The following is a 24089-nucleotide window of genomic DNA, read 5'->3' on the forward strand; positions in this document are numbered from 1 at the left end:
TGAGATATATAAAGCCGTGGAAACAAGCTAGTGAGTGAGATTGAGTTCAGATTAGTAAAGCAAAGTATTTACTATTTACGATCCAGGAATTATAGAGATTTAATACAAAACTTTGATTAGTTTCTATTTTCTGTTAACTTTCTTAAGATAAAGCATTTAAAACTGGAACAACAGTAATTCACAGGTTACATTATCAACAACATCTCAGTGAATTTAGTTTTATTTAAATTCTATTTACAGCAACTGTTCACAACCTCCTCATCATGTGACATAAATCAGTGAAAAGTACAAAATGTCACAAGTTAAAAGCAAACTACTGAAAGTTACAATTCATTTCAAGTTGCATGAAAAATATTTTACATTCATAATTGTGTATAAGGGTGAACGACACAAACACTTTTAAAACCGGGTCATAATGAAGAGAATGCTTTGCTGGTGCCATCACAAACAAACAGCCAATATGATTTCCTCAAGAGGAAACAACAACAAACAACACGGTCATTTAAGCAGCGCTCTGAGCTGTGGAAGACAAAGAGAAACTCTTGACACTTGCTTTACAGCACAAGCTCGCTGTGGAAAACGAAGACCATCGTCTTCATACAGTATCTGAACATTACATTGTGTTCCAATCACCAGTCCATTCTCTTTTGATGAAGAGACATTTTAATAACCTCCGTCCACAGAGTCCCTGAGAACTAGGAATACAAATAAAAGAAGTATTTTCCCATTGCTTCTCAAGATCCTTCGTCCACCGTCAGCTCCTGCAGCTGCTCCTGCAGAGCGTCCAGCTGCTCACTTTGCTTCTCCTCCTGCTGCTCGTGTTTCTCCGCCTCCTCCATGTTTGTCTGCTCCTCTGATGCTTCATCCTGGAGTCCCTCCTCCGTCTTAGGCTCCTCACGTCGGCTCTCCAGGTTCTCAGAGCTCTCGAAACAGCCTGAATCCCTCGGCTCCTTGTCATCCTCCCCAGATCTGTCCTCCTCTTCTGGCTCTGACTCGTCCTCAGCTACACGGGGCAAAGAAACCACATTTAAATACTGAAAAACAATCCATCCTGGACTCTGAGAGGCCGCTGTTCAGCTTCAGAGACAAACTCTACAGTCAGATAGTGTGAGCCTTTTTTAGAAATGATTCTCCAGTAATGTCCAGTATAGGGGACACTAGGAATGGTGTTTTCTGTTGTGTTCATGAATCAAAGTCAATTTCCATCTTTGTGGGAATTTCATAATAAAAAGGGTGCTTTTTACTGCCGAATAGAATTAAAACCCATTCCACTAAAAGTTTAAAAAAGTTGACATTTAAAATTCAGCATTGCAGTGATAGAGATTGAAGTACTTCTATTATTGAATATTTCTGAATAAATAGTCAATCTTTGGAGAATACGCTGCATTATTTTATTATGAATCAGCTCCAACTCTTAAAATAATTAGTAAGAGAGAGAATACTTCATCAAAACAAGAGATGGATGCTAAATTGGAAAATGTCATTATAGTTGAGAGTCAGGAATAATTGAATGGGTAACAGATGGGTAAACTAACAGATAATAGAAGTAGATAGATAATAAATATTTAATCCTAAAAATAAAGTGTTTTTGATGTAGCGGACGTTTAAAAATACCTGTTTTTTAATGAGAAACTGTGAGTGTAATGCTGTGCAACTGAGCCAGAAAATGATCCAATTATGCAGCTGAGGAAGAAGAAATATGATGGAAGCATGAAGTATTCCCCAAAGACATTTTAACGCTGCCTAAACCTGAAGTCTGAGAGGCACAAAGTAACTCTGTAATTAGCAATACTGTGACATTTCTCTCAGATTTGAATGAAATTCTGGATTAGAGTTTATTTTTATTGCAGCTGTACAGCGGGTGCACCTACAGTCTCTCAGCAGTTCAGAGGTATTCAGGATCTTGGAGCGCGTGTCTGGGTCTGTGATGTTCAGATCGTTGAGGTGAGACTCCTTCAGTCCTGCAAAGTCCTCCAGGCTCTGAAAACCATGCATGGACAGCAGAGAACTCAGCTCCTGAAACAAAAAGATCATAAACACGAACATTTAGACAACGATATCCACCATCATGATGTACAGTAGTCCTTCTGCAGTGTAACAAACACTGTGAACCTTACAGTGAGACCGATGCTGTCCAGGACCTCCTCCAGGGATTTGGGTTTGGATTTGGATCGGCGGCTCTTGCTGTCGCAGCGTCTCCTCCTGGCTGGAGGGGTGTCATCGGGCATCAGGTTGACGTAGATGAACTTAAAGGAGCCCATTTTGTTGTTGAGCTTCCCCGTCCAGGTTCCTACAGGAGGCTTATCAATGATGTAGATGATGTCTCCTTTCTAGAAGAGAGATGACAAATGAACGCCAGGCTCAGTCATGACGGTGTTATCGAAGAGGAGATAAAGAGGAAAAGGTGACCTTGAGGGAAAGAACCGTTTGGTTGTTTATTAAATCACTACAAATATAACTATTTATATGTCCATACTGTGTAGAAGCACAGCAAAGAATTTGAGAAGCTGAATGACTAAACATTAGACATTTTTATCCCCTTTAACAGATGTTTTCTCTCTGAACTCTTGTATAATCTGCAATGCAGTGACACAATCACTACTGAAATGATCTTATTTTGTCGTGGAGTTCAAACTCTGCTTTGAGGAATACGAATCAAAACGACCCGTCTTGTTTTTACTCGGTCAACAAGCTCCCTGGAGGACGACTTCTCCCCGAGACTCACATTGAGCTTGAGTGACTCCACGTCGTAGGGGCTGGGAGTGAAGTCGGTGTGGACCAGAGCGCGACCACAGAAAGGTCCGTTGTAAGAGACGCCGTTCTCCTCCAGCCTCATGCTGTCCCTCTGGCAGTATCCACTGTCCAGGCTCTGTCTGTCGCTACCTGAGGTCAACAGACAAAGAAGCCGGGTCAGATTCATCCACCATGTCCACAGGTTACACACTGTAAATATCTGCATCTGAATGAATAGAGGAGAGGGTCAGTGTTGGAGAAATTACAGAAATATTTTGATGGTATCTTCTTACTGATGTTGAAAAAAAAAAAAAAAAATATGGTTTCTAAGTGGATTTATGGACATTTATTCACTTATGGACATCAGAGAAAATGATATCCTCTTGAAGTGTTAGTAACACTAAAAATAAAATATATACAAACATGTGTATCATGTGTATATATATACATGATGGACACTTACTGCCTGAGAGCTGGCGGCTGATGAGGCTGGGCGCTGTGTCCTCGGACCCCGTGGAGCACACAGACGTCCTCTGTCCTGCACTCAGATCTGGAAGCCAATCAGAAGAGACCGGAGACAGCTCCTCACCACTGTCAGCCTGGAGACGTCACAGGACAGCAGTGCAGGTCAGAAGTCTATTCGCCTTCAGTTCACTCAATTCATAATGTCACATAATGATAGCATAAAGCTTTACATTTGTTTCTACACTCAATTTGACTTTAATAATATTCTACTTAATAATATTACTTTCCAACATTGAAAATCAAACTGAGACTTCCTGCTTTTCTTTTCATAAACACAGTACATACATTTGTCCACTAGATGGAGACAACTCAACTCTTTTATAACAACAACAACAGCTCTATGTAAAGGTGTCAAGGTGTGTTTTTGCATCAGCAATCCTCTTTAGTTCATTTACAGCCATTATAGATACTGTTATATAGTTTTAGAATATACTGTTACGTGTTATTATACGTGATCATGTCACAGTAACTTAAATGTAACAGTAAACAGGATTTTACCCCCTCTTCAGCCAGAGCCTTCTGCACCATCTTGGATGTTTTTCGGGTCATGGTACGAGAGATGACGTTGCGCCATTTCTTTCCCAGTTTGCTGCCACTTTTCACAGCTTCCTCTGCCGTTACACCCTCTGCCAACTGAGATGAGAGTAAAAAAAAAACATATATATCGACAGGTGTTGGGAGATGAGAGGATATGTGGTAAAACCTTATTCAAGTTAAGTAAAATCATTTTAAAATATGCGAAAACTATATATGGCTTTGACATGAATTAAGTCTCACGGTGGTTCCCAGTGTCATCACTTCTTGCTATTCACTTCTCACAAACTAGAAAACATACAGATTTTGCGGTAATGGGGTTTGCATATTCACACACATTGCTGATACCCACAAAGTCACATGCACACATTCACACATTCTCACACACACACACACACACACACACACACACACACACACACTTGTACTCTATTGTGGGTAGGTGCTTCAAAGCTCAGTTTAACTCCGTCTGCAGACAACACTGTTGGCCCAGTAATTAAAGCTAATGATGTTTTCAGTATTTTTATGGAGGCACTCAGTTACAGGAATGTTCTGTGCGACACTTACACACAAAAGGAAAAGGCCCCTGTAATTTGCAAAGGACAATAAAGCCTGAAGCGCTGTTCGATTTAGAGAAAATAGAACATTAATTCAGAGGGACTGTTTGTGTTGTAGTAGACTTTTTAAATATTGAACATCATTCTGTTGCTTCTACAAACTGGCAGCTAGGGATTTATTTTATGATGGTGAATGTAAATAATAAACTATAACAGAGTGTATTATAGCTGTTTTTTGTGTGTGATACTGATACAGAACTCAGCACTCAAATTCTCAAGTCTTTCTCTCACTAAACTAAATTGTGTTTTTGATTGAGCACAAAAGTGCAGAGTTAACTGTTAACCCAAAGAGACAGAGAGGGATTAAACGATTGAACATATAAATACAAATTCTTAAAATTAAATTGAAAAAAAAGCCTAAATTCTCTGGGGGAGGACCTCCTGGTTAAATGCTTGCTGCTTCTGCAACTCTCTGTCTGACACAGAGGCTCTCTGCTTGAGAGACTAGCGGACATCCTGTCTACATGCTGCTGTCATCTGTGCTCTGTGCAATGCTTCTCGTTCTTACTTCCTCTCTTCTTCTATGCTTATTTGTCCTCCAACTTCTACTCGGGGTACGCAGAGTGTTACTGGGAAGTTACTGAAGTTCTGTGAACTTTTAAGAGTTAAAACATTTGCCCACACGTGCAGCGGAGTGTCGAATCAGGAAGCACAAACTGTGCACTTCTGTAACGGCCGTTACTGATAACAATTTCTGCTTGCCCTCTGTGAACTTCTTTGCTCTATTCTGGATGCAGCGTCATTTATGTTCTGGGTGACGAATGAGGAAGAATGTGATAGAATATCTTCCATTTAGGAACTAAAAACACAAAGACTTTGAGAGACATCTACTTCTACTTTTCAAAACATATATGTATTGTATGTTTGAAGATGTGTTTGTTTGTTTTTATGAATATGTTTGAGAGGAGTCCAACTTACATTCTCCTCCAAGGTGAACTCCTTCTCTGATGTAACAGGAGAAGTAGGTTTGTGCTTCATAAAATCCTTGAAGCTGCTGGACCTCTGCAGAGTGAGCTGGAAACACAAAGAATTGCATCCATGTCAAAATCATAATGACAAAAGCCATCAAAGGGGCAGTACTAAACTTTCACCACAAAGCAAACGGTGTAAACAAAAAGGCATTAACGTGTGTTTGTTACAGCGATGCAACACTGAGAACGCTCATCTCACGGTTGAGCACATATCTTCTTATCTCGTTATCTCTTCAAATGTGTGAAATGAGGGATTTCTCAGAAGTGTCTGTCTTTCCACCCAGTTATCAACGGTGAACTCATGAATCTGGCTCATGTTGCAGACAGTAATGTGTTCTGTAAAAAGTTTAACATGCAGTTGAGTAGTTTAGCAGCAAACGATTCATGGTGGTGTCCCTGTATAAAATAGTGTGACATTATTTTAAACTTATCAAAGATACATAACAGGAACAGAAACATCTAAAAATATTCAATGTAAATCAACAACTAGAATTCATCTTTGAACTCAATGCCAGTGGAAACAGTCTTACTGTAAAATCCCCTATTCTGAATCTGTACACGATTCATTTTCAGTATCGATTTGTCTGCCAATTATTTCTGGATAAATCGATAAAATGTCAGAGAATAGTGAATACTGCTTCTTTCACTTTTCTGACACCCAAGATGATGTCTCAGAATGTCTCCAACCAATTCAATTTACAAATCTACAAAACGTAATCATCATAATTGAGGTGGAACTGGGAGATTTTGGAACTTTGTGCTTGAAAAAAATGACTTGAACGACGAAGAATCATCATGAGAATAGCTGCTGATCAATTATCTGTCAGCTAGTCAATGAACTGATCCTTTCGGCTGAAGCCAAACCTTTAAAATTAAGTTTTTACTCTTTTGCATAATATCCACACCCTATAGTTTCCTCCAGTGGAAACTTTTCGTCTCATTTTCCATATAACCACGTCACTCTGTATGATTTTATCGCTGCTCATCCTTCTCGAGTCTTTGTCGAAACCACAGGAAACGGGCAAAGCTTGAGCGACTGCTGGCAGACAATTGGTGCAGACATCCAGTCAGTGCTGGCGGCTGATGGTCTCTGTCTGAGTCTAACTTGAAGAATTTAACCACCAGTGCAGCCGAGGGAACAAATTACCTTTATCATTCTGAGGCTATTACAAATGTTGCTGGTAAATGTCTGTTTTCCCTGCCACAGTTGTGCTCCCTAAAAAGCCACAAAGCTTTAAGATAAATCAATCTTTCATTGCCGCAGAGTAGTGACTAGTGATGTGGAACAATGATCCTCTCCAGCCTCGATTATCACCGTTGATAATTGTGTATTAGGAGATGATTGCAGAGGACACAGACAGCGAGATGTGTAATGAAAAGGCCTGAATTGGACGACAGGAGGGGAGATGTTAATGGTAAATAAGGGCACTGGTGTCAAGCGTAGGAGGCTCGCTCTCATGTTGGCTGCTGGGGACGAAGAAGCCACAAAGCTATGACTCAAACTACATCTGCAGCAATGATTCACCCGGCTAGAAAAGAGGAACTTTGCTTTTGTAAAAGAATATGTTGAGGCCAGAGAGTATTTAGACACGTAAAAGTTGTTTAAACTTTGAGATCGTACTGAACTTTTAGCTGTGTGTGTGTGTGTGTGGGTTCGTTCAGCTTCACCACAAAAATTTGCACTAACTTGAGCAGACATCCTGTGTTGACACGGTGTGCACACAAAGACAGCTGTACTAGATGTTGAAATGCAAACATCAACACATTTAACACTATGTGATATAGACCTCTTCACAATTCACTGTCTATAATATTTACATTCATAGAGGCACAATTTGAGCAAATTCACTTTAAACCTTCCAAAACAAACTAATAGCCAAAAACTCACCTTCTTCTTCTGCACTTGCTCCTTCTCCGAGGCATTGGAAGGCCTTCGCCTCAACATTTTCTTCTTTAGTGGTCCTTCAGAGATCTCTTTGGATAAAAAGCAGCGAGAGCGATACACCGGTCTTAAATCAGTGAGGGTTTCTGTCACCGTGCTGTCGCTGCCAAAGTTGTCAGATGAAAAAAAAAAGGTAGCGTTGCACTCCGCTGCAGGCGCACGAAGTGCAGAAGCTGAGAGGAAGTTACGTGGCCACAGAGAAACTGGAGAGGCAAACCCTGTTTTTAGTCCTCTGGTGTTCACACAGGCCAGTGGGTTCGTTACATGTATCTCTCAGTCCTGCGTGCCACAAACTCTCTGTGGCAAGCAGAGCTGACACACAAAACAGTTCATGAAAATGTCATCATCAGTGTTGACCGTCACTACAAGCTGATGAAGGTTCAAAAGAAATGATTGTTATGATCGATCGACCACTGGTTACTCATATTATATTCATATGTTCAGTCAGATAAAAGCTCAGGATAACTTGCATTGTCACTGTTTTACAACATTTCTACTCTCACAGCAAAATGTTGAGGTTAAAGTTAAGTCAGGAAAGATCTTCAACACGGCAGCTCTTGAAGTTGCCAACCAGTTCGGTGTCAAATTATGTTTCTTGATTTTACAGCTTGCTGTTTAGCCATCCCGCTCAAAGAGCACATATTTGCCATCGCATCTGAAGTGTGGAAGTGAAAGAAATCTAAGGATGACATATTTAGAAACTCAGTAACGTCTTTGCAGCTGCAGCAGAGGGGCAATCCGCAGCTACAGGAGGACATAACAAAAACGCACACTAGTGATCAGACAGTCCAGCTCGTCCAACACAGGATATTTATACAGAATTTGGGAGACAAATGAGTTGCAAAAGGCCAGACAAATGCTGACAGTGTAAAAACATCCAAGACAGACAATTAAGATAAAAAAAGCTTGCGTGAGTCACAGAAATGTGTGTGCGTTTGAATGTACACTCCGGACAAAAACCAGGCAAACATTAGCAGTAGAAGCAGAGAGGGAAGTAAAATGTAAGTCAAGTTTAGCTTGTTATTTTAGTGGGGTAGCAAACCACATGATGAGAACATGCCCTATTTAAGTTTCCTGTCACTCGACTGAAGGTTGGCAACAAACTGATCCGTCTGCAGATCTTAAAAGAGACAAAAACAATTGGCAACATATTTTGATTTCACCTGAGGTTACCTGAAACCTCAGAGGTAGTGGTGGAAGAAGTATTTAGATCCGTCACTAAAGTAGAGTAAAAACGTAGAAATATTCCATTACAAGCTAAAGAAAAGCATTCAAAATATTACTTCAGTAAAAGAACATAAGTATACGAAAGATATATTTAAAGTATTAAAAAGTAAAAGTACTCATCATGCAGACTGGCGCCTTTCAAAATGTTAAAATGTCATTATAATGTTAGAAAATACATTATTATGAGTGCTGCATTAATGTGTAAGCAGCAGTCTGGTGTTGTAGTTTGTTAATGTGGACTAATCCACTATAGTAAATATTGTACTTTTTCTAGTCACTAGTTACTTTAAAGATAAATATTTTACATTTAAAAGATATGATCAGTTTATAAAATATGATGAATTGTTGTAGATTAAATTGCCGGTATAAAGAAGTATAAGATGTAGTACTTAGAGGTACCCTGTTGAGTGTTTGACCACTAGTTATGAAGCAATGTGTTGACAACAAAGGCAGCTAGCCATGGTAGCTAGCAAACACAGATGTAAACGATATATAATTTCAAATACTTAACAGTAACTACATAAACACATGTTATATGTTACATATACAAAAACACAGCAGAAGAGACGTTTGTTCCCGGAGAACAATGATCTCATACTTGTTATTCCTCTTTTTCTGGGCCTCTTTACCACAAACCCCAACGCAGAACGGATATGGATGAATATGCCTTTTCTGAAAGCTGTTGAACTTTCTGTATCAAATGTTTCTTCATGCACGTTTCGTGATGTTTGACAAGAGCATGCAGATACAGGGTGTGGTGTGATGGCAGCACATTCACACCTTCAAGTCGCTCTGTCGTAATTGCCAAGCAAACGTCTATCTGCCGGCACGAGCTCTTAACAAGTGGAAGAAGTAAAACCGCAACGACTGCTCTCGGCTGTTTAAATGGTGAGTTTCAAAATGATTTTATGTTTAATGTCTTTACATAAAGTCTTTACAGAAAAACAGAGTTATGATGAATTAAAAAACACGTCCTCAAGTAAATGAAGCTAGTGGCTTTTGGTAATGTTAGGCTTTGATATGATATGCTACAGATGTGCTTTTGATATGCTACCTCTAGCAGCCAGCTAATTTAGCTTAGCACAAAGACTTGACACATGTGGTGTTATGCTGTTTAATGTGACCCATCAGATTCTGTCACCTGAGGGCCAAATCCAGAGTTGTTTTCCTCTGTTCATGTGAAGGAGCCCGAGAACGAGGCTGGGCCGAAGGCTGGAAGGCGTGGTTAAAGGAAACGCCATCATAAGCTCCATGGATGGGGAAGACAGCCGGAAGAACCAGAGAACAGGGTATTGTTCTACTCGGAAGTCAAACTTTTGTTGCTGCATGAGCCACTAAACAACTTGCATATGAAACGCTGTATCCAGGTCTCTTTATACATCCTTGATTAAGCTACACACATCCACAAACTAAATGTCAGGTAAATGACCTAAAGGAGTATGCAGCATCTAACCTGTCCCTGGCCGTCAGAATAGAAAAGCACACGCATGCACGGAAAATTAAGAGCCAACTCACGTTAACGATGACTACCGCCCTGTAGCACTCGCACCAATCACAGATAAATGCTTTGACAGGCTCGTCTAGGACCGCAGCAAATCTCATTCACCGACCTCACTTGACACCCTCCTGTTTGCATGTATACCCAACCGGTCCACATGCCATCTCCTCTGCCCTCCACCTAGCCCTTTCACACCTGGAAAACGAGAACAATCCTGTTCAATGAGTTCAGCATTTAATCATATTATAAATTTGCAGACGACACAACCCTGGTGGGCCTCATTCGAAACAACATAGGTCAGCCTATTCTTTGTCGATTAGTAATCTGAACGGTCGCTTTGTTCTCAGTCAGCTCAGATCTCTTTAGTCTATTAATCATTTTTGTATGCTTTTTCATACTAAATGTTTTTTTTCTAATAAACTTATAAGACACAACATTTGAAGTGGTGCTTTTGTGTGATTCTTTGAGGAGAAACTCAGTTTTACTGTTTATTAAATCAATTAATCGATTAGTTGACAAAATCATACGACTAAAAATGTCATTGGTCGAGAACAGTCCTGGACAGCATACAGAGGCGAGGTGGAGCAGCTGACCGGAGCAGTGTCTCAATGTTCATAAGAAGAAAGAGAAGGAACTTGACTTCCACTTCTCATCAACAGATCATGTCTGGAGCAAGTTTCTAGGTGTGCACATCGGTGCTGCTGACCTCAGCTGATCGCGCAACTGCATCTCCCTGAGCAAGAAGGCACAACAGCGCCTCCACCATCCTGTCCACCATCTAACCATAGAGTGCCCCGACCAGCTGCATCATATGGGAACTGGTACCCCTCCAAAGGACTTCTCACTCTGCTGCCTTCTGTAAAAAAAAGTACCGGAGCATCTTGGTTCCTTCAGACTCAGAAATAACTTCTTTCCCCAGGCTGTCAGACTCCTTACTCCTAAGCTTAACATTATAAGCACAGACGTTTTTGCAGTTGTTGTACTTCCTGATCCGACCCAATCTAAAGTTATCACGTCGCTTGTTGGATAAAATCACAATCTATGCAACTTACTGGAGACTCTCCAGGTTATTTGGCAACCAGAGCAAGTCTGTGGCTAATGTTAGCTTCTAGTTCAAACTACGGCTAGCCGAAGAATATAAACCTCTACTTTGTGTGGCCTCATTAGTCGGACGAGGTTGGAAGTAGTTGAGTCTCTATCTGTGATCTTTTAGCCACACGTTTAGCACGTTGCCGTCTATATTTTAATGAAAATGTATAAAAGTAATAGTCCGTCTTTGAAGTAGAGCCATTGGTGATAATGCAGGATATTATTGTGTTTGCTGGTGTCAAACCAGACGCACCTTTAGCTCCTGCACACGTATCATGATTGGCTGCTGGGTGATTGATTTAAAGAACCATTGAAGAGTTGATCAGCTGCACCATTTTTATCAAGTTTTTTTCTTTGGCCATTTTGGTGAGTTGAACAAAACACTTTATATGCTCTTAGGCCAGTTAATCAATCAAAACATTCATCATAACCTATAAACTGATCCTTTTCTAAATATAAAAAATATTAATCCATAAAATAACTAGTAATATTAACTGTAGCTGTCAGATAAATACAATTGAGTGAAAAGTACAATATTTCCCTCTATGGATCCACACCTTTGTTTTAAAGACTGTTACTTTAATAAAATAGAAATTATATCAGCTGGTTATACAAATGTCCAGATTAAAAACAAAAAAAGCAAAAACATCAAAAATCACACAAAAGTTAAATTAACTTTATGTATAATACCAAAATATCAGTCATTTACCCACCCAATTAAATGATCAAACAAATATATCCTTTAATTGAAAATCGCTAGATTGCAGTGCATCTCTCAGCCTGGCTCAATAGAGACTGCATAGGAGTAACATCAGTGCGCAAGTCTGCTGTGAAAGTGCAAAAGAGATGCAGATGCTCAGGTGATGTTGTGGAGGAGAGCGACAGCCAGAGAAATGAGGGTCAGCGAGGAGGAACAGACAGATGCAGAAGATCCAGACTCCACGAAGGACTCTGTGTGTTTGAGCATCCAGTCCTTCTCCTCTTGTAGTCCCTGTTTGTCCAGTTCGGGACCCACCAGCATCCGTATTGTCTTATAGTATTTATTCAGCCACTGAAGCTGCAGTGAGAAAAGACCACTCTCAATGACAGTCACAGGTGAGCCTAAATATGTACACTGCTGGCATGTGAAAACAGGTATCAAGGAAAGAAGTAATCAGAGGATAACAGACAAAAATAATTAAATAAATATTATTATACTGTATCTTCCTGGTTTAAGGCTAAACATGGTGTTCCACAGGGATCAATTATTGGACCACTCTGTTCTGTTCTGCCACTTGGTCAATAGTTTAATCCTTAACAATGCATTATATTTTGCCATTGTTTAAATATAAAATCTTAATCTTAAAAGTATTTAGCAACTATAGCTGTCAGGTAAATGTAGTGAACTGTAAAATACAGTATATTCCTGTAAAATGTAGTGGACTAGAAGGATAAAGTATCATAAAATGGAAGTACTCAAGTCAAGTTTAAGTACTTCAGATTTTACTAAAGTACAATAATTGAAAAAATGGTTAGTTACTTTCCACCACAGATTTTAAATCTGCAGGTGATGTTCACAATAAATAAACTGAAGTTGAAGAAAAAACAGGAACTCAATTTGTGCAGCCAAAAAAACTAAAGTTTTTTTTTGTGCTTGTTTGAAAAGTTAATATTTTGTAAACTTGTTATTTTCCGTACAATGATGCTCCAAAGAAATCGTATGTGTAGTCTTACGATGAAAACAAAACAGAAGTTGATTTCACACGTGGTTTTATTTTTTGAAAGAACATTTTGATCTCTGAGCTGCAGAGAAGCTTTAACCTGAAGTGTAAAGAGGGGATTTTAAGAGGAAACCGCCACTCGTAAAGCAGGAAAACGAAAGACTCAGTTGATGTCACACTCTTATATAAAGAGGTATTTACAAATTAAATCAGGAAACTGATCATATCTTTTGGGAAGTAAACTTACGTTAAAGCTTGTTAATGTGCATTTATTTAATGTGTTTAGTGGGTTAACACCTTTTAGTACCAGTAGATTTTCAACATACAGCTCATTTTGCAGTTGAATACAATTACATACCTGCTCTGAGCTGAGGAGAGTGATGTCAATCAGTTTTCTGTCATATGGAACCATCGACACAGTGTCAAAGGTCACATAGTTATGACCATACTGAGGGGAAAAAAACAGTCACAAAGAAGTTATATTGAATTTATATCATTCATTAAAAGCAGGTAGGTAGGTATTGACATGATTCTAGATGATCAATAAAGCTCTGTTTTCTAGCTACCTTTGTATGTACGGGTACGATCACAGCGACATCTTCAATCCGGATCCCAAAGTCATTCTCCTTGTAATATCCAGGTTCTTATGTAAAGAAAATCATTAGCCGTTTTTCTTTATCTTAACATTTGAGGCACTCTAAATGCAAAGTTAATTTCCTTTCAAATGATCATAATGTTGCGGTATCTGTAGTGGACGTGCATTCATTTTGAGAAAGAATAAAATCTCACCAATAGACGTGAACATGCCAGTTCTGAAGGGAATGTTGTTGCTCTGAAATCCAACTGGCCCTGGAAAAATATTACAACTTTACATCATTAACATACAGATTACACCGCGCAAAACCAAGTAAAAACAAATCTTAGAAACATTTCATTGGTGTGCATTCATTTTTACACAACGAACTGGGGTGTTTTACTCTACAAAACATAAATTAATTTTTAAAGAGAAAACTAACTTCTATAGTTTTCTCCCTTGTATTTATCACATACCAGACTTTGGACTGTCACTTTAGGAAACTGTAGTGGACATTTTTCACTATTTTCTGACATTTTATAGTTATTTGAGGGAAAGTGATCTGCAGATTAATCTATAGTGAAAGTAATAATTAGTTGCAGCTCTACATCAGAGAATCAGCTACTTCCTTGTGGCTTGTTTTCGAAATCATTGCAGATTTTTCAGCTCCTTTAAGTGTATTTGGTCACACTAGATTTGATACATTGCTAAATTAAATATGTGCGCTGACATGCAAATTTCTAGCCAGTTCATCAAATGTATCCCTCCCACTTACGGTACTAGCAGCAGAGTAAGATGAAGTACAATTTGATGCAAAACAGCATAAACAACATCATAGTAATGATGCTTTTAAAAACCATAGATCATTGATATTTGCATTTGAACTCTGTTTTGGTAAGATGGATATATGCTTTCAAATGAGCTTTTTATTGATGGATGAAGATGTCACTACACTGGATACGTTTGTCAGTTTCATACTGGGGTTGTAAACTTTGAAAACATGTGGAAAATAAAACGAGCGCATACACTCATGAACTCCAAAGTAGTTTCCAACACCGTGACCTGTGCCGTGGCCGTAGTTCAGGCCCACCTCCCACAATGCCCGGCGACCCAGCATCTCCATGTTTACACCTGTTGATAAACAAAAGCCACACAGAGAGCTCAAATCAAACATCCTGCTGCAGATATATTTCTGTAATTCATCCACTTAAAACTGGTCAAAAACACTGTTGATCAAAAAGTGGAGAAACAGGGCTCCCTAGTGGTGAAACTAGAAAATGTTTCAGGGTGGAATCCTTGTAAATCTCATTTTAAACATGTATGAAAGTTTTTCATTCCCACCTCGTGTCCCTGAGGGAAAGATGGTTCGAGATATCTCAATGTTTCCCATGAGCACTCGAGTGAAGGCCTCCTGTGAAGCCAGACAGCTGGTTAATGACAGGGAAGAGATATCTAAAAGCAATATTGTGCATTATGGCTTGTATAATGCTAAAGAAAAATAAAGACTAAAGAAAAATATACACAAAGAGATACAGAAAAACTGGACTGATCGGCTGCAGTGTGTTTGATTGGAAATCTCCTGTGTTAGAGAAAATATAAATATACCTTCAAACATTCACAATTTCACACTTTCACTTTGAGATCTAATGTATTACCTTTTGCATCGCTGTAGGGGCTCCCCAGTGAACTGTCCGAGTGATGTCAGTGGTGCCGTCTCTGATAGTAGTGAGAGACATGATGACTCATTTCAAATGCAAGTGATGTGATGTGAAACTGGAGAGTCTGTGAACAGAGTGTGTTTTTACTCACAGATACTGGCCGCCAGAGTCCACCAGGTACATCTCATTAACTGTCAACTTCCTGCTCGTTTCTTCTGTAGGGCTGCAAAGAACAGAAAAACAGGAAATAATCGCAGCTCTGCAGATGATCGTTGTAGTGCATATAAAGGACCAAGACAGTGTTTTAAAGGTTTTACATTACTGTGGTTCATTTTCTAAACAATGTAGATTGATAGTGGAGAGCTCACAAAAAATGAGCAATGAGAGAGAGATGGTGATGATACTTAACGGTCCGCAGAGGGACATTGCGATTATTATGGTGGAAAGTAAGTTTTACTGATTGTTTCCAGGTACTGATTACTCAAGTACTGTACTTTACCTGAGAATAATTGTTCAAATATTACCTTTATATTTATATCTGTACATAAGTAGTTAATAATAGTAAAACAACAACACAATGAAACTGTAATGCAATGCAACAGAATCCACCCAGTAGCCTAAAAAACATATAAACACAGAATAACTTACTTACTAGTAAAATACTTTCGATACTTTAAGTAGATTTTCCTGATAGTACTTTTACCTAAGTAGCATTTTTAAATAAGGACTTTTACTTGTAATAAAGTATTTTTAGATCATGGTATTTCTACATTCACAGTACTCCTTCCAAGGCCACCACAACGCCTCCTCTCAATACGTTTTGTTTTCTCTAAATCAGTTTACAACTTAATGTATGCTTTGAAAAAGTTTCATCAATAACATGAGGAACCATGATCCAAAACCACCACTATATGGTTTTATACACGTTTGGCATGAAAAAGAAAACATCATTGAGAAGAGGAAGAATATAAATAAATCTTACCTGTAATGCGCAAGTGCAGCATTAGGTCCACTTGCAGAGATGGTCTCAAAGCTTGGGCCCCTGCTGTCTTTCTGTTTGCTGTAATGATGTTTATATTAGCCGTGAAAGGCAACTTTGAAGTCAGTGTATTTATAACTATTCTAATTATAAAATGTTTTTTACTCATATTCCTTGTGTAGCAAAACACTACCTGTTCAGCAAATACACTATCTCAGCTCTCCTCCATCTCGTGTGCACTCACCCGCGACACTTATTGACGTATTCTGCAGCAGTCAGCTCGGTCTCTTTCCCCTCTGGCACTGCCTTCTCCAGCCACATCAGCAGTTGGATGACCGCAACTGCATCCCTCACCTGCACAGAACCAAAAACGACACAATGACTAACCGGGAGAGTCTCTGCATCAATCACATCACCCCAAATCATACGGACCGATGAGTCGTGTGGTATGTTGCAAGGCTGTTCAGACATCTCCGGACAGGAGAATAAATCTTACATCTTATCAGGGTGTGTGCTCACTGAAGTGTTCAAGCTCTCGATGAAAGCGATACATAAATGTCCCACCAGTCTGACAGTGAAGTCACACGTAAAGACGGGACCTGTATGTGAGGAGGTGAGGTAGTGTATAACTCGAGTGTGTCTGTGTGAAGATGACATACATGAGCATCCCTCAAGATTCGCTGCTCAGTCTCATCTTTCACCGCTTTCGTCGTCAACACAGGCGAGTAGGAGCTTGTCATCAGTTTCTCCTAAATGATGCAAAAAACAGCAAAATAAGCTGTAAACACAATACTGACATATTATCACCTTATAACGTTTTGCAGCAAAACCTGTGACAGTTTACACATTCAGCAGACACAAAATAACATTAGCCTTCATATGGAGTGGGGGGGGTGTCTACTAATGGTGTCTACTCTCCTTTCAGCTCTGTTTTGATCTCCACCAACTCGCAAGGGAAATATCTCTTTAGCTGCTGTGTGCAACAGATCAGACACTAATTTTGTCTGCCAGCTGTTAATTGACAAATGAACATTTAAGAGGAGATTATCACAGGAAGATTGGAACTTTGAAAAAGTATTTTCCATTTCACTGTCTTTGAAGATGTTGAAACGCTCTGTAGAGTGGAGGGGAACTGCTGATAGATCTTGGGTATATGTGGGTTCTTCACCCCGAGCGACCCCTTTCAAATTAAACAGTCACTTCGTCCATTGTTTATATAAAAATATTCATTAGTGCAGCTTTAAAAACTTGGATTTCGTCCACAACACGCATCACAAATATAGGAGCAGCAGCCAGCAGGTGGTGACTCACTACAGCTGCAACAGTACAGGTGGTGACTCACTACAGCTGCAACATGATAGCAATACAAACTGTTATACTGTATGTACACAGAGCAATTCATTCATGGTAAATAATAATAAAACACTAAAAAAGAACAAGCTTAGAGTACAGTAAATATAATGAAATCAAACATCTGCGTACCTCTGGTGTAATGATCTCATAAAGTGCGTAGTTTGTGTATTCTGTGCCGATCCACACTTTAACCCCACTCTGTGCCACATACTTCTTCAGGTGGTCTCGGACGGTGTCGTAGCTTTTCAGCTGCACACAAAGTGACCCGTTACAGGAGGCGTTCAGGTAACCCCTCAATTCATCCGTCACTCTGTCCGTGTGGAGAAAGAGCCTGGGAGATGTGGATATGCAGTAGAGGGGAAAGGTTTGTACAAGAAAAATGCTATATGTCCTTATATACCTAGTATATGTGATGGGACAGAACAGAGACATAATAAAGACAAATTCAAAGGAATCACACATGTTCACACATGTAATCCCTGGGAAATGGACTTACCAGATCTCGTCCATTGTAAGCAGTGTGTAGGAGTAGAAGAAGGGATTGTACGGGATGTCGTTGCCGCGAAGATTGAACAGCCCTAGAGATCAAAAATATACACCGACCCAGACTGTCAGCTGCGGCTCGCGCATTCATTTACATCATCTGCTACCTCCACTTGATTGGAGACATGCTGTTTATATGTAATGTTTGTGTCTGATAGACGTGACTTCTTCTGTGTTCCTGTCATTGAAAACAGACTTGCTAATCCTGAAATCAGAAGTCAGGGAAGGTCTGAGACCTTGGAGTGCTCCTGTGTGAGTTGTAAGAAAGATGCTTTCGAATAAGACACTGTGAACTGAACATCCAGTATGCAAACAGTGAATCAACTCAGTTTAACAATATCATTACTGACGATAATAAAGGATTATAGGAAAGTAATGTTATTTCTGTCTTTTTGAATATCTTGTTAAGAAGATGAGAGTATTGCCCATTTAAAAACATCTGTTGACTGTTTCCTATATCTTTATAATTTTGTGTTACATTTCCTGTCATTTTATTTTGATGCAAACTGTCATTTCAGATTACCCTGAAGCAAAACTAAGCATATATTTAAGGTCTGCAGCCACTAGGTGGCCTACAAAAAATACTGTATCCTGTTTTAATATTATCCATCTTATCATCAGTCTGATTGTGCATCTTTTGTGTTTGCGCCTTCTGTCAAGGTTATATTATATACATTTTGTTTAAAATCATCAGACATGATCTTCCTTTTGTAATGTTTTAATAGTGGGATGTGGAATATAAAAAAAATATCTTGAGGGAGAACTCAAGTTCTGTTTCTGTGGTGAAGAGCTACAACTGCGTGTTCAACAAGATGCTTTTATGAACTGCAATACATTCACATTTATCAACGCCGTCTTTCAGTGAACTAAGCTGTGGTTTGATATCCATTTTTCTAAAACAGCAACATAATTCATAGAAAGCTTCATGGAGTTAGAGTTACTTACAGGCTGTTTCATCCAGAGCCGACAGCAGAAGAGCTGTCGGTTCGTATGGATTGTCTCTTATCTGATTCCGTATGTGCTCCACCTTCGTCTGCCAGGACCTTTCTGCAAACACACACATTTTGCTTGTATTTACATCCGCATGAAAATGTATACCTTAAATAGACATTTAGTTATACTATGCATGTTCACCATAATCTTATTAGACCTGCGGTACATTTGGGCAGCGCGACAAGCTGAAAACACAACAATGACATATTATCTTATAAAGTTGATGTTGTGAACTTCAAAGCCAACAATTTTCTACAGTATTTACACATTCAGCAGACACAGAGTAACATTATCCTTCATTTGGAGTTGTATTTGTGTCCAAAATTGTCTCTCTTCTTAGCTCTCCTCAAACTTTAGAGGGACATATCCAACCACTGAGGTTCTAAATGTTGCACTATGTTCACCAGCTAGCCGCTAACTGTGCTGTTTGCCATGTGGTGGGCATGGTAGCATACAGCGGCCTGCTGCGGCTAAAATGAGTTTGATGAGAGCGGTGGCAGTGAGGCCTAACAGAAAAGTTGCAGGCTCTAAATTCAAAACAATTAAGCTTAAAGATGCCAACAGGCCCTTAGAGGGTATCTGTAGAGAGCAACACCTTTTAAATTACACATTATCTAACCCATTGTTCCAATAAAAATATTGATTAGTGCAGCTCTAAGGATGGGAATAGTAATGCCTCCTGTTAATGTGATGCTTCCTATGTGCAGACACGTATCCTTGATTTTAGTAACTTTTCTTTGAAATTCCTGTTAAAAACTACTTATCCTATTATGAACTCTAATGCCAAATATAAGAGCAAGATTTCATAAAAAACTATGAGAAAGCATTTATAAAAGACTCAAACACACACACACACACACACACACACACACACACACACACACACACACACACACACACACACACACACACACACACACACACACAGAGACCATTGTGTTTATGATGCTCTCCATTTGTTCCGCTTGTCGATTCTAATACCATAAAGACTAAAAGGCCTTTGAGCGTCCAGACAACTTCCTTTTCCAGATAATTTTCCACTCTCTCAAAGTTAGCGTTTGATCTTTCAGCCAGCCATAAAAACATAAACAGGCTGTTTATGGGTGTGTTTGTGGAGCCGCTTATTGCTTTCTGTCCAGTTTACAGGTATTTATCAGCACAAAGATAAGGGCACCACGCAGGCAGACCAGCAGACTGCAGAGTGTGTGTACAGCACAGACATAGAAGGAAACCCACGTATGACTCTGTCGGGCAGGCGGGTGAGGTTGTGAGGAGGGAGAGGCGGTCTTTCCTTCCACACTTCGTCAACCAGGTTAACAGGGACGGACTTGAGGCTACGATTGCTCGAGTCCAGATTGAGGCTGTAGCCCTCCTGCGTTTCTAATGGAGGAAATTGCAGATGATTACACACATCGAACCGAATCAATCGCAAGTAAACAGTCTGTGTGGCGTCTGGAGGCTCCATTAATAATTTTCCATCTACTTGGGGCGAGCACTTTATTGCTGTTAAACCTGGACTGACAAGAGAGATGGAGAGTAGAGACTCACTGAGGGAGAAGAGGAGGGAATCAAAGCCGATCTCGCCGCCTGGTGGGACCTCAGACATCAGCCACTCTGCTACACTGCTGATGGACACTGGGGGACATCACACATGACAGGATCAAGTTATCATTGACTTTAGAGGATGCATTTGACTTACCTGTGGTGAATATTGTGATACATCATAGAAATATAGTTTTTTTTAGATCAGCACAAATTGCTTTGCAACGAAATGTGTCAATTTAATTATGTGTCAGATAACACATTCTATACTAATACAAACCCTATAACCACTATAAACCTACACACGACCAGAAAGCTCAGTGCTCGGCCTTGAACACATTTGTCACTGTACCAATCCTCGATTGACGACAGGTGCCAACACAAGTCATAAAAAGCTGCTCTCTAGTAAATTTTGTCCTTTACAAATGTCTAAACATCAGCATCACATGTCGGTGTTAAAAGTGTTTTTGCAAGACAAAACATGCAGTGACTTTTAGTTTGTTGGTGAGCTATTTTTATCATGTAAGTCCTGTGATAACGGGTGCAGCATTTGTCAGGGTATTTTTAGTCTGATCATCAAAACCAAAAATATTTGATTGGTATCCATGTGTCCTGCGTTGTCATAACAAGCAATTACAATGTGATCACCCTCCCCACCATCTTTTTCAAGCTCCCAGTTGCAATCCATCTGCCTCTCGGCTTGAACCCAGTAGCGGCTGTCTGTCCACAGAGCGGCCTTGGTCTGAGTAACTACGGCGGTGCCTGAGGAGAGACAGGACAGCAGCTGCGTTAGGGAGAGCTCGGCATCGACAGTAAATTACAAACGACTGTAAATGTTAAGAGTCTGCGTGATTGGCCAGCTAATCTTGAAACATGTGAGCATGTGAAGAAGAAACACTGAGGAGATGGCAGCCTGGTGGAGAGTGGTGGATGTATTGTCAGGCCTGACATTATCATTCCACTGTTGTACCTTCACATGAGATTGAAACACTTAGGTAACAACTGCTGAATCTAAATTTTGTCCGATTTCTAATGGAGGCCCAGAAAATGTTGGCATAGGTTTGGCCTGGTGAAAACAGCACTTTACCGAAATGTCATCTGTCCTCTTATCCTTTCATGCACGGAACAGCTGAGTACAGAAATATCGATGATCATTAATTTTGTTCTCCATTACTGCGTGAAAATATATCTCATGATCTAATGGTGAAGTTACTCTGCGATGGAGAACGCAGATGAATGACAAGATGCAATGATGCAGTGAGTGAAAACAATGAAGCTAAATGAACGATGAGATGGCTGTGTGGTGAGGATGTGGGATGAAAGTAGAGGAGCTGCATGACCGCAGCATTCAGACGTGGCGAGTTGAGTCATGGAGGGGGAGGAGGACGACGACAAGGACGACAAGGACGACGATGATGACGACGACGAAGAAGAGGAGGATGAGGCAAAGAAAAAAAGGAGGCAAAAGGGGATAGTACCTGCAGAGCCTGTAAAGCCGGTAATGAAGGCCATCCTAGCATCACGTGGTGCGATATACTCACTCTGACAGAGAAACAGAGGTTAGCATCTCACACACACACACACACACAAACACACACACACATGGTTTAAACCCAGATGAATTGATTATGACGGACAGCAGATGTACCAGGTGAGCGTCAGTGCCAGGGATAATGTAGGCAGAGATATTCAGGGGAAGCATTAGCTCTCGTAAGTCCTGCAGCCGTAGAGTGGTATTTACTGCTGTGCTGGGGAGGTACTGTAACACACACACACACACACAAAGGCAGAGCAAGAAAAAGAGTGTGAAAAGTCTTTAAAATTTAATTAAAACCTGCAGAACTGCTGATTCATCCCTTGCTGTATCTCCCACTGTAATCATTAACTGTAGTGCATGTGCAGTAATCATTAACTGTAACGAGATAAAACTCGTGCAACATGTTTCATAATGGGAAAACGCTGTGTGACTTCTTTGAGGTAACTTTTATGACATCATTTCTGTAATTATTTATTTTATTCACAGTGCTTCCATTCACTTACCGACAGGGAGCAGTTCCTCTCAGTTCGCTCATATGCAACAGCACCAATAGTGTTTCCTGAAATGAAAAAAGCGCACAGTGAGGAAAAAAGACCTTGGAAAAGTGACACAAAGTAGTGACCGAGCTGAGCTGTCTAAGCACATTTTCAGATAACCCTAGAGTGCTGCTCTTTTATTTATTTTGGTGATTTATCGTGTTGAATCTTTTCAGACACCGTGCTTGTCAGAGTGGAATCAATGCAACTCAGGATTTATAAGCACGCAAAAAAAAACCTTCTCAGTCAAGGACACAGGATGAGTTCAAACAAGGCAGCGATGCAAAGAAATAATGATATCGATCATAATAACCACAACCTGTCTAATGAGAGTAATGCAATCAATCAAGAGACTGCATTTTAATCATGTTAAAAAGGATTTGTCCAATCTGAAAAAAAAGGAAGATTATGAGACAGATCTGTTACATCCTTTTTACATGAAATGTTGTGCAAAGAAATCCTGATGAGTAAACGAACAGGCACAAAAAAGAGATGGCAGATGCAAGCTATTTTTATGACATGCAATCAATTCTGACTGCATATGATCCGTTTTTTAAATAGCAGCAAAGTCTTCACACAGAGATCAGACACTTGACACTCACACTCCGACAGATCAGCGAGGACAAAGAGGAACTTTTTACCTGTTAGTGCTGCCAGAGACAGAGCCAACAACATGCAGCCACAGGAAGGCATCTTGGCACTACGAGCCCGTCGCGAGCAGATCCAAAGACAGAGGCTACAAAGCAGGTGCTCCGATGTGTATGCAGCGTATGTGAGAAAGTGTGTGTGGGTGTCTGATGAGAAATTGTGTGTGGGTGCCTGCTTGTAAGTGCATGACTGTCGTCTCTCTTTCTCTCTCTCTCTCTCTCTTCCTATCTCTCCTCCTCCTCTGCCACTATCTCCTCTCTCTGCGGCCCTTAGATAGGAATCATGTGCAGCGGCTTTGGGGGTGGATCTTGGTGCTCAGAAACATTGCTTTCTGGCCTAAAATACAATGTGTGTATGTGTGTCAAATGACCTCCCACCTGATTTTTGTTCCCCCTGCATTTCATTGTGTTGCCCAATGTTTTTTTATTGCGTCGTGATGCAAGTCAGCGGCTGTGGGTTGGGTATTCCCACAATGATGGCGCGTCTTCTGGCGAATGTGTTTTTGATCAAATAAAAAGAGACTTGAGTCGTTTTTATCATGATTATTTACACCAATGCGACATGAGAGATGCTAACAGTGCATTCAAAAACACGGACAAGGCTGGTTTGTATGCAGCGCATAAGTGACTGGAGAGTCACATGGATGTGTTTGTGAATTTTCATCTTTTGCTCATGAATGCATGCATGTATGTATGAGGCACGTCCCGGTAATCCTGCAGAGATTTCCATAGAAAACATGTTTTTTTTAAATCCTTCTATTCAAGTCCAATGTATGCTGCCATCTGGCAAAAAGAAGAAGAAGAAGCGGGAAAGGAAAAGGAGGAGGAGGATGTCTTTTATCGTACTGGAATTAAGTTTTTCACTTAATTCTATTCTTGCTCAGTTTGACA

The 24089-nt window shown here is 40.0% G+C and overlaps 2 protein-coding genes across 2 annotated transcripts; both read right to left on the reverse strand.

Annotated features, from left to right (window-relative positions):
- Window positions 1–204: 204 nt before the first annotated feature.
- sash3 (SAM and SH3 domain containing 3) lies at window positions 205–7448 on the reverse strand. The gene is made up of 8 exons (XM_079167301.1): window positions 7269–7448; window positions 5328–5423; window positions 3757–3891; window positions 3197–3332; window positions 2726–2883; window positions 2118–2330; window positions 1872–2016; window positions 205–1003 (listed from the first exon to the last, which is right to left on the reverse strand). The coding sequence occupies exons 1-8, from the start codon at window positions 7323–7325 to the stop codon at window positions 735–737; spliced, it is 1209 nt and encodes a 402-aa protein (XP_079023427.1). The 5' UTR covers window positions 7326–7448; the 3' UTR covers window positions 205–734.
- Window positions 7449–11710: 4262 nt separating this feature from the next.
- Window positions 11711–23433, reverse strand: xpnpep2 (X-prolyl aminopeptidase (aminopeptidase P) 2, membrane-bound). The gene is made up of 21 exons (XM_079167144.1): window positions 23193–23433; window positions 22519–22574; window positions 22127–22237; window positions 21957–22020; window positions 21136–21240; window positions 20485–20571; window positions 20173–20316; window positions 18889–18990; window positions 17897–17978; window positions 17530–17731; window positions 16707–16796; window positions 16292–16401; window positions 16051–16128; window positions 15220–15291; window positions 15066–15126; window positions 14752–14821; window positions 14437–14541; window positions 13626–13685; window positions 13403–13479; window positions 13195–13284; window positions 11711–12193 (listed from the first exon to the last, which is right to left on the reverse strand). Exons 1-21 carry the CDS (start codon window positions 23242–23244, stop codon window positions 11993–11995), a joined length of 2019 nt encoding a protein of 672 aa, XP_079023270.1. The 5' UTR covers window positions 23245–23433; the 3' UTR covers window positions 11711–11992.
- Window positions 23434–24089: the final 656 nt, after the last annotated feature.

This window comes from Pholis gunnellus (assembly GCF_910591455.1).
Source record: "Pholis gunnellus genome assembly, chromosome: 10".
Lineage (NCBI taxonomy): Eukaryota > Metazoa > Chordata > Actinopteri > Perciformes > Pholidae > Pholis > Pholis gunnellus.

Coding starts and splice junctions, on each gene's coding strand:
- sash3 (XM_079167301.1), bottom strand. CDS start 7,325: ATGTTGAGGCGAAGGCCTTCCAATGCCTCGGAGAAGGAGCAAGTGCAG. Junction 3,892..5,327: donor AGTTCACCTTGGAGGAGAAT/GTAAGTTGGACT, acceptor CTCTCATCTCAG/TTGGCAGAGGGTGTAACGGC. Junction 1,004..1,871: donor CTCTGAACTGCTGAGAGACT/GTAGGTGCACCC, acceptor TGCCCCGTGTAG/CTGAGGACGAGTCAGAGCCA.
- xpnpep2 (XM_079167144.1), bottom strand. CDS start 23,244: ATGCCTTCCTGTGGCTGCATGTTGTTGGCTCTGTCTCTGGCAGCACTA. Junction 22,238..22,518: donor AGAGGAACTGCTCCCTGTCG/GTAAGTGAATGG, acceptor TGTGTGTTACAG/TACCTCCCCAGCACAGCAGT. Junction 12,194..13,194: donor CTCTCCTCAGCTCAGAGCAG/GTATGTAATTGT, acceptor TTCTCACTGCAG/CTTCAGTGGCTGAATAAATA.